Raw genomic sequence first — 11,486 nt, forward strand, 5'->3', positions numbered from 1 at the left:
ATATATTTTTTTTTATATATATTTTTCCGTTTAATTTGCTGTTTAAACGTATCGTCATCATCATTGTCATCGTTTTTTTATTTTTTTGTTTTTTTTTTTCCTTTTATTTTAATTAATAAAATACTATGTATAGGTTATGTGTTTTTTTTTTTTTTTTCATTTTCGTATTTTTATTAGAATTACTTGATTGAAAATTAAAAATTAAAAGCTTTTTTTTTTTTTTTTTAATTTATTTAAATACTTTACATATATAAGAAAATATATAGCAACGAGGCGACAGATGTGCATGCATGATGGATGTCAGATTGATGGGAATTTCTTTCTATTTAGCTTTACTATGATTATTAAAACGAAATCTAGTATTTTGGTTTAATCATGTCTGAGAGAAAGAAAAAGAAGAAAAGAAAAATAATTAAAAAAGTAATTTTATGAAATCAATGAAAAACACAATACAAAATAAAACGTACTATATATATATATACATATATATATATATTTGTAAGCGCAAGGCTAAAATATTTTCTGACATAAATACATTTAAGTGAACAAATTGAAATATAAATTTGGAACGTAGTAGGTTCCACTTAGGCCATAACGGTGTATCCACTGTAATGTATTAATAAATTTGATTCACACATACACTCTCGCAAACCGCTTAAAAAACCATGGCCGAGTAAGAAGATTGCATTACGAAACTATTAAGTTAACCGACTTTGTTAAATTCGAATTTCCAATGATTGAAATATCCTTGAAAAACTGACACTACACTGATCTTCCTTAGCAAGGTACAATTCTCCTTCTGCAACCAGTGCGCGGAGCTGGTATCCTGAATATTTCTAACGGCATCTGAAGCACACACTCTATCGACCACTAAATATACCCATATATATATATATATATATATATATATATTATAATTTCAAAGCCCGGGCATTTTTCAAATTTACATACAATCACATTATAATGATAGCAACAGAATATTAATGATATGACATAGAAATCTTCTACCTCCACTTCCAAAAGGATTACATTATTTCTACTACATATTTTTGTTTCTATGTCCATTTGCAGCGACATGGGATAAGGCGATTTTTCTCAAAGTAGAGAATAAAAACCCCGATTGCTTTTCATGCAAATCGATTAACGCATCGAATTTGTCTACATTATCACGCAGCATTTGAAATCCTCAAAAATGAGATGACCAGGACAGGATTTAAGTTGTGTTGAGGAGCAGTATTAGTGACCACAATTAGCGAATGCTATCAAATGGAATCATTTTGTCGGCTAGCAATCTAGGACTAATACATTGCTTTCGCTAGATACAATAGTCTCTCTAGTCTCTCAAGTCTCCGTTCTCGCTAATGATTGTTCCGTAGAATGGGGTGTTTTTAGTTAAGTCAGGTTTGAACGGATGAATGCAGCCCCGCTTTAAGTAGAAATATAAAACTTAACTACAATTTACTTATAAAGAACAATAAATACATTCCTTAAGCAAATAAATCCCATCAGTATCTTGTCTACAAATTGATTATCACGCATATATCCTGCATATGTATGTATGTTGAACAATTCGTCAACTCTTTGCAGGTAACGATACATACGATGCATACAACATATGCATATATATCATTCCGGCTTATTTATATCATATATTGTTTCATTATAATCACAGGCGCAACCTTCACCTACAGACAGAAGAAGTATTAATATTTTCCTGATTAGTGACGACTCCATCAGTCGGTCAAATTTACTGTTTTTCGCACTTGAGGCGAAACTTTGCTTTATTGAGCGAACACTTAAAACTTAACTTCGATTTTACACTTAAAAATTTATTGACCTTACATTGAAGAAGAAGAAAGATATGCTTTGCGGGATTATGCGAGTATTTCTGAAGCAAATTCGCTAATTTTCAAGCGATAAGGAAAACATTAGTAAATAAGTGTTACATTTTCGGGGTCACAATGGTGATTGCATCAGACGACGGTCAAACGGCCAAACCTTACATATATACATTACATAATCTTCAACACGTATTACTCTCCATTCTATATATATATATATATATATATTTTTGATAAATCTGTTGATGAGTCTTAATAGTTAATAACACGCTTAAGAACATTTTCATTGTGGTCGGTTCGTGTTTTTCTTAACGTTGATAATCTGCAAAAGAATTTTAAAAAAGTTAGGTGGAAACTAGAGATTAAATGACGAAATAATCGTAAAATGGAACACAATATATATGAATATGCGAAATGTGACTCTAATCTAATGAAGAATGAAAATAGAAATTTTTTCAATTTGAAAGAAAATGAAAGAAAACTATTCCAATCGATTAACTGCTAATGCCCTACGCAAATCTCATTTTTCATTATTATCCCAAGGCGCCGTTATTAGGCTTTTATTTATGACGTTTTCCTCATTATTCGTCGTTCACCTTTCACTCATGTCAAAATTGCTTTCTGTCAATTGTTTGTTCCCAGATACAATATATTGAAAATATGGATTTGGAAATGTTCGGAGTTTAGATAACATATTCATAAATGTTCGTCCATTTCATCTTTCGCTCTTATGTTTCGATAATCGATACCATATAAGACGTTGATGCGTTTCTCCCATGGAATTATATGTACGAAGGAATGAATAATGAATCATTGCGGAATTTTAACGATTACAAAAATGAAAAAAAATATATTAGTTGTCTATACATAGGTTACCGTCTATCTTCTTCTTCTTACGAAAAAATCAGTTTTAAATAAAGAACTTAAGGAATTCTTGGTAGTCGTCGTGTTGTTTTTGTTGTTGTTGTTGTTTTTTTTTAAAGGTAATTACAGAAATTCATTTTTTTTTGATTTTTTTTTTGTTTCTAAATTATTATTATTATTTTTTTTTAAATTATTTTTATGTGTCATATTAGATTTCAAACTTTTCAATAATAATGCAAAAATATTAATAAGTATTTTTAAATTGTTTTTCCATTCCTTTTTGGTTTTAGTTTTTTTTTTTTTTTTTTTTTTTTAAATTAAATACACAATACTTTAAATAACATTTTATGGTTTTTGTCTTCAGATGTTTGGTTTTCTGTTCGTGGATTTATTCTTGACAGATTTAAATTATCTTTAAATATTTCCTTGGTTAAAGTGTATGCTATAACAATGTTACCTGTTGATAACATCAGTGCTATTATTTTTATACCCATCACCGTAAGATGAGAGGTGTATTCATTTTATCAAAATGTTTGCAACGCCCAGAAGGAAGCATCAGAGAGGGGGGGCCCCCGCCCCCCCCCTGATTAGCATCAGATCTTAGAAAGATTTAAGCATGTCCATCTGTACGTCTGTGTAATGTCTGTTGTAAACATTCTCCTGGAACAGTGGAAGTTCTTGCAGGCAGGTTCGTATTGAAAATGGGTCATATCGGTCGAAGGACACGCCCACAGCATCACGTAAACTGAGAAGACTTCTGCTTTTCAAAAGGAATGAAAAATTGATTTTTTGCTCATTACTCACAAACAATGGCAAATAAATGTACAAAAATTTGAACGCATATTCTATGGGCAATGCTGCAACAATTGTACCCAAACATGAAAAAAAATTTAAAAACGTCTATCCAATATTATAGCGTCTTACAATTTGATTGTTTTTTCAATATCTTTATAATGCGGAGAACCAAGTTTCAAAACCACTATAAAGTATAAAAATTCTTAGACAGTTACAAATCTTGAATGCACCTAAACATGTCCGTCGGTTCATCTGTCTGTCTGTAGTATTTGTGGTAAACATTTTCCCGTTAGTAAAAATGATGATATCGCGAAAGAATTTGGAATTGGTGTAAAACTTTCCGTGGACACGCCTACATCGCCCAAATGTCTGTATAACAAAAACTTTTATTTTGAAATCAACTGCGTCCACTCCATATTATAGAGCTTGAGAATTTTGTTCTTTTAATTTTTTTGTCTTTTTTTGGGGTAACCGGTGACGGGTATAGAAGATTCGATCCCGACCGAATTTAATTTAATTTTCTTACTTGTTATTATTATTGTTGTTTCTTTGTTTTTATATATATATATATAAATATATATTTTTTATTTTTTAATAATTGTGTTTTACTCTTCATTTTTCTAGTTTATGGTTTTTATATACCTGGTGTATAAGTGGTTTGCTCTGTGGTGTTTAATGAGGTTTGTTCTGTGGCGGCCGCCACTGGGGCACCGGTAAATGGATTAACACCGGTTGCTGGTGGTTGTGGTGGTGGCATAGCAAAGACCGGTTGTCCGGCCGTATTGTTCGCATTATTAGCCTGGTTGGCAGCAGGTTGTGTTAGTGATGGCTCATCTAAATCGACTTCCTCCTAAAATCATAACAATGAAAATGAATATTACAAAATCGTATCGTGGTATCTTTAATATCTCTATAAATATATATATATATATTATATATATATATTATTATATATTATTATATATATTATATTTACATAGGATTTTTATACTTAAGTATAATTATTTTATGGTCATATCATTCTCTATTGGCTAAAATAAAGCAATGCTTGTTGCGCAAGTAATTAATTACATTACATTACGCTTCTCTCCTTTTCTTTTGTTTATGATAAATAAATAATTAATAAAAATTTTCGTTTCTGCGCAAGTGCACCTTTACATGGAAAATAGAGAAATATCTTTTAATTTTATAAAAATATAGTATTCCAGTTAACAAATGATTTATAAGTGAGTCAGTCTTAGCGAGCGACTCTTAGCGAATGAGGATTTCACTTCCACCTGCCTATCGAATGTTAAACGAAGGCCTTTGACAAACTTTACGCAAACTTTATCGAAATAAATCCTTTCGCACTTTGAATGCTTTCTAATTTGTAAGGCTGGATTGATAATTTCACGTTCAGTTCTTTAAAAAAAAAAAAAAAAAAATAAATAATCTTACTCTTTACAAGTATTAGAATTTTAATTTAATCTAAAACGGAATGTTTATGTCGGATGGGATGGACATTACATAGTGAGTTTGTTGGTGGCCCCGCTCCTTTTTAAGAGAGAGAGAGAGAAAGAGAGAGAGAGACATATACATATACCTTTGAAGACATCTAAGAATATGTGAACATCGATTTTATATACCTCGATATTTCATATATATACGTAAATATATTTTTTTTCTTTTTTTCAATTGTATATAATTGTATAAATATGTATTGTGTAAATTATATTATATAATAACAAATTTATTGATAAGTAAGTATAACACAAGAAAAAAGTTATTACAAAAATATATAATTATATATGTATAAAATGCATATTTAATATAACACATCATTAATTATTTATTACTCGATATATTTTGATTGCTTGTTTCCCTGTTAAAAAACAATAAAAACTGAAAACTCCAGAATAAATTATTAATTTTATAATACATATATATATATGTGTATACATATACATACCTATATATATGTATATATATATACACATATATACATATATATATGTATATATATATACACATATATACATATATATACATATATCGTCTTTATCATGAAGGTTAATATTTTGTAAGCTCCCATGCAAAGTAAATGGAATTATTGCGTGATTGCAAATATTACTATATATTACGCAAGAAACCAAAAAATTTTTTTTAAAAAAACGAGTGAAAAGGCAATAGTGTTACGATAGTGGATGATTAAAATGAGTACTTACAAGTCGGTCGGGCTGACCCATATTACGGGGACGTTGACTAGCGTCTCTATTTTCACCATCACGCTGAATGTTTAAACAAAAAATAAACAAAAATTTTAAGGAATTTTTTGTTTAAATATTTAACACAAACTAAGAAACGAAGGTGATTTTTTGATTTAAAAAAACAAAAAAACCAAAAAAAACCAAAAAAAAAAAAAAACAAACTAAGAAAAGAAAACATTTGCATAATTTGTGTAAAATTGCAAAGAAATAAGAAAACAAGAGAAATCAAATAAATTTATTCGCCTTTTTAACGTATTAATCTAACTCTTTGTACGAAAAAAAAAACCATTTAAAACCAATTTATTCCTTTGCTTTGAATTTGCTTTAAAGTCGTTATTGAACGTTGCAATCGCGTAGTAAACTTTTTCCGGGTACTTTTCGTTACATTATTGCGATCTATTTGCAACAATTTTTATTTGCAGCAACTGTTTGATATGACAAATTTAATTAATTTTTAATACTTGTGAAGGAAATAATTATTATGGTTTACGTCCCTTTCTTCTTAATTGATTTCCTAATAGATGTGATTTCATCGAAAAACTCCTATGCAAACAAAAATATAGGGATCGGTTAGTTATCTTAACTTAAAGTTTAAATTTATATTCAATATATAATGACTAGCTCTCTTCCTCTTACTCTCCCTATTAACCTGAAATTGCTTGTTTTCAATACACAATGAATATATCCCGCATCACTTGGCGATCGCTATATAACAAGTTACCTAAAAATAGCTTTACTATGCTTTATTTACACTGACTTACACGCCTACCGTTAACCTATTACATCTTTATTTCCTTTTTTCGCCTTATTTCAAGCATGGCATCTCTCGATGTTATTCTCTGTCTACAGCAAATATATAAGAAAAACATTCCAATTCTTGTGGCGATGGCCGACATTTTGATCATAGTTGTTTCAAAAGAGAATTATATTGAATTAAAAATGCTTCTTAGCTTCGATATGTCTAAAATTATAGTGATTAGCTTTGCTATTTATTGTTACCGTATTTAGCTAAGAGGTCAATTTTTTTTTTATATATTATAATATTTGTAAGCATATTGAAGCGTTTAATTCAATTTTAATACGAAAGGCTTAACGAGCAAAGGTGCTCGGGAATGGGTAGATATAGCTTTCGATTGCTATCCGTTGCAAATTGATTGATTTTTATATCTCAGTACTTGTAACACCTAATATATAAGAAAAAATAAAGTTTGTAAATATTTTTGATTAATTATTTTTATACTCATCATTCAAGGATGAGAGGTATATTCATATTGTCAAAGCATTTACAACGCCCAGAGAAGAAAGCATCGGAGACTGCACAAAATATATGTATTCTTGATTAGCAACAAATTCTAAATCGATTTAAGCATGTCCATCTGTCCGTCTGTTGTAATCATTTTCCCGATCGCAAAAATGAAGTTATCGAAGCTAATCAAATTTGCCAGAACCTTTGCAAATTCGTGCAGGCAGGCTGGTATTGAAAACGTGCCAAATCGGTCGAAGGGCACATGCTCACAGCATCGCGTAAACTAAGAACATCTTCCTTTTTTAATGGGGAAGGAAAAATCTATTTTCTGCTAATTACTCATAAGCTATAGCAAAAGAAAGCTTTGGTAATTCAATACTAAAGCAGATGAGAATTAAAAAAATTGCTCACTTTTGTCATCTAATGTCCTAAAACAATATGTTTCTCTTGTTTTTTTTTTTCTTTTTTTGTTGTCCGTCATGTTCGTATTTTTTTATTTATGAAATTAGTTAAAAGCAAAAAATTGGATTGAATGGAATTAATTTGGCGAAACCGTTTGTTTCTGGAGATTGTGAAGATTGTATATTAATTTACAAGTTTTACCTTTGTTAAGGTTAACGTATGTTTTTTTATTATCTATAAAGAACAAAGAAGTTTAGGTTAACAATAGGTGAGAAAGCGTTTCTACCTTCACAACAGCGAATCAGATCCAATCGAAATGTAGTTTATTGTTACCCATTGAAAAGTATATTTAAATGCATTTGAAAACAAGCGAAAACATTGCAGTGAGCCACGACCGACCATTCAATGCCCTACAACACCCTCCAATTATTCATAAAACGATTATTCAAAATAAGGTGGTACATGGGAAGTGATCGAAAAAGTGATCCGATTCGAACCATTTTCAATAGTGTTCGTCTTCGCGCCAAAACATGTCTGTGTATCAAATTTGATCGAAATATCGCAAAAGTTATATCCTGTAAATTAAACACAAGAGAACAGGACAGGTAACCGGGCAGACAAGCATGAATCGATTCAATAAGTGATAAAAGCATCTCAAGCATCTCTAACCATTATACGCATCCACACAATTTTAATATAGCCTTGTAGCAAAAATGGTATATAGCCAAAATTTTTAGAAAACGTTCATATTTTTTTGGCGCTGTACCTTAAACTTGGTTCATTTCTTTTTTGCCTAGTGCTATATAATCTGCATAGAAACCCATCGCAAGGCTACTAAAACTTTTGTTAATAGAAACTTTTGATTAAATTCAAAAATGAAATAAAATGTATCCTTTTATGTACATTTGTATTGAAATTGTGCTCAATACTAATTGCCGTGCGTAATCCTGGCTTCGTAGAAAAGGGCTAAGCATCTCTTCCTTTATATATATATATATATATTTATATATATATTATATATTATATATATTTATATATATTTATACATATTATATATTATATATATTTATATATATTATATATATTATATATTTTTATAATAGTTACTGCAAATAAAAATTACAATTACAATCCTTTATATTATTATTGTTATTATTATTAATATTTCCTTTCATTTCATTTTGATTTAAGCGAAATATGATATGTTATGAAAGAATGTATGTAAGTATTAATGTACACATTATTGAAAATTAATAAGCATTTGATGATGATTTTCGTGAAGATAATATTCATAACAATGCAAGTGAAAATTGATTTTTATATATATAATCCATGTGTGTATATAAAACAAAAAGATCAACAAATAAAGATTTATTAACATGCATGTTCCTTATGTACATAGCCGAAAAAAAAAATAAAAGAAGCCCTACATTAAAAAGAAAAAAAATAATAATAAATAAAAAAAATAAATAAAAAAAGCGATAAAAATGACTTTACCTTTTAATGCACAAAAACAAAATGTATAACTTCATCTCAGTTGCTTTGGTACAAAATATAACACTTGATTACAGCTGTATGATAGATTTTGTACTTACCTTTTATAGAGATCGAAACAGTTTTTTACAAAAAATGTATACATTAAAAATTTTTTTTTTTTTTTTTAAATAAATCATGCATAGAAAATATATAGAAGAATTTCAATTAGCTCCACAAAAATCATCAACACGAAGAAAGCTTTTTTTATAGTATATTAGAAAACAAAAAAAAAAAAAAAAAAAAAAACCTTCACCAACGGAACAACTTAAGGTGACTTTATAAATGAAAGTATGCTTTTTCAAAGGCGATGCTTGAACACAACATTTATTTAGCTGGAAGCACTTGATCTTTCGAATTTACATAATATGAACGCAGATAACTGTAGGTAACAAACCCATTTCGAAAAAACACAACACATTATCTTTCGATTTGTTCAACATCCGAGAATTCAAAAACTATATTCAATTCTCTCCTTACTCTATCTGATGACTACATTAAACACTATGCTAGGCCATCTAATTAGCTTTCGTATCCACTTAGAAGTAGTTTCTAAGAAAATTGTTATAATTGCAGATCAAGATAAGAGGCCGATCACAAAAATATCTAATAATTGTCGGTTTTTTCAAAATTATTTTATTAAACAAATATTATGGATCAAGCACGTTTGAACGTGTGCAACAACGGCCTAATTGACAAATTAAGGATCCTTGTATACTTTTTTTTTTTTTTTTTTTTTTTGTTTTAAATCAATTTCAACAAACTTATGTTCTATCCAAGTATTACGTACGCGTACATGCTCTGATGATAAAAAGGAAAAATTCGGCAGCATTACTGCATCTATTAATAAAGTAGAGTGCAGCAAAGCTTTTCGAATTTTGAGATAATTCTGAAAGATATTCTACATCCTCTGAAATCTATCTCTCTCTTGAAATCTTTGTCAGATGATAACCAGTAATAGTAGGTAGATAGGTAGGTAGCAGTAGCCTGGTTTTTTCAAAATGAGTTTGTATATTAATAAACGAACGTCACACGCATTTCGTAAGATTATGAATTCAATATTAATTGAATTTAGTTTGAATTATTGATGGCAACGTACGTAAGAAACAAAAATACTTTGAAAAAAACAAAAAAAAAATAAATAAATAATAGCACTGATTTTCTTGTTTCTTTCTTTCTACACAGATCGTTAACTTATAAAATGCTTGAAATAATTAGATTATGGCGAGAATTTTTACGTACATTTAAATGTGAATACTGATCATGTGATTCGTTGACTGGTGGTTTAAACTTTCCACAGCAAAAGTTGCAGCAACAACAGCAGCAGCAACAGCAACAACAGCCGGTCAATAATGTACAACAAATAACTAACGCCTGCAAAAAATTCAAAGAATATCGAAACAATTATAAATGAAAATCATATCGAAATGAAAAAGATGAATATATAATTATTAATTTGAGCATTACTCTAACTGCTGGTGATGTTACTACAAAGTATGCATTGACATTTTCTTCGCCAAATTGTTCAGCTATATACAAACCGAGTGAACCGTAATTGTCATAAATATTACGCTTTGTTTGATCGCTTAATATCGAATGCGCTCGGTTGACTTCCTTGAACTGAAATTATTAACATTTTATTTATATTCTTATATGCATTGCAAAAGCAATTGTTTTTGCGTATGCAATCAAATTATATAACAGTATAATTGTTGTTTGAGAAGTAGCTCTGGTATCTCTCTTACTTCTCAAAAATAAATATGTTACAAGAAACATTCTTAAAAATTCTTTTATTTGCATACATTTTCGTACTAAGATAGTACGACTGTTATATGTTTTGATTACATAGATGCCCAAACAAAAAAAAAATATATTTACTTTTTCGGCAGCTTCAGCATTGTCGGGATTTTTATCTGGATGGTACTTTAAAGCAAGTTTTCTATAAGTCTTTTTAATATCTTCAGCGGTTGCTGTTTTAGGAAGTCCTAATATTTCGTATAGGGAATCACCCGAAGTACTGAAATAATCATTAAATTTGAATTTATATCGTACATACACCTCTACATATATATATATATATATATATATATATATATAGGTTAAATTAATTGAATGTTTGACTTAAAAGATATGTTGCTGCACATGTTTTCTTTTTTGCATATTTCCAAGGCTAGTAAATAATATATACCAAAGCGAGAAAAATTTTTATGTATAAAATTTGCCCTTTTATTTTTTGTCATATTGAAAAAATGTTCATTTAATCATCTTATTCTAAATATATACCGATGTACAGTTGTATGAGAGCGAGAGAGCGAGAGAGAGATTGATAGAAGAATTATTATCCGCTACATATATTTCTACAGTTATAATTCAGCGTCAACGATACGTTTTAACAAGAACGTCAAGTACATATGCATTAACGCATTCATAATTGAAACTTTCTTGAAACACTAACTCCTTACTCTTCTTTTTACTTTCTTTCACTAATCAATCTATAATGTTAAAAGTCAAGTAAACATGGGACGGGGGGGTATATTATGTAGAACCTTCTAACTGAGT

General features: G+C 29.1%; 1 protein-coding gene across 6 annotated transcripts in view; it reads right to left on the minus strand.

Moving 5' to 3' along the window:
* Positions 1–287: 287 nt before the first annotated feature.
* Positions 288–11,486, minus strand: part of LOC119631300 (dnaJ homolog subfamily C member 5 homolog) — a 20,149-nt gene continuing 8,950 nt past the window's right edge. For 2 of the 6 annotated variants that reach the window (XM_038023376.1, XM_038023374.1), the window contains exons 2-7: positions 10,806–10,944; positions 10,395–10,547; positions 10,170–10,301; positions 5,705–5,767; positions 4,143–4,350; positions 288–379 (exon numbers count right to left, since the gene is read on the minus strand). In XM_038023376.1, coding sequence (XP_037879304.1) covers positions 357–379; positions 4,143–4,350; positions 5,705–5,767; positions 10,170–10,301; positions 10,395–10,547; positions 10,806–10,944 — 718 coding nt within the window. In that variant the 3' untranslated portion in view covers positions 288–356. Of the gene's footprint in view, positions 380–1,972; positions 2,164–4,074; positions 4,351–5,704; positions 5,768–10,169; positions 10,302–10,394; positions 10,548–10,805; positions 10,945–11,486 lie in introns of those variants that run through there. The other 4 variants (XM_038023378.1, XM_038023377.1, XM_038023375.1 and 1 more) reach the window with 3 other exon arrangements.

Source organism: Glossina fuscipes, unplaced genomic scaffold, assembly GCF_014805625.2.
Source record: "Glossina fuscipes isolate IAEA_lab_2018 unplaced genomic scaffold, Yale_Gfus_2 1, whole genome shotgun sequence".
Taxonomy (NCBI): domain Eukaryota; kingdom Metazoa; phylum Arthropoda; class Insecta; order Diptera; family Glossinidae; genus Glossina; species Glossina fuscipes.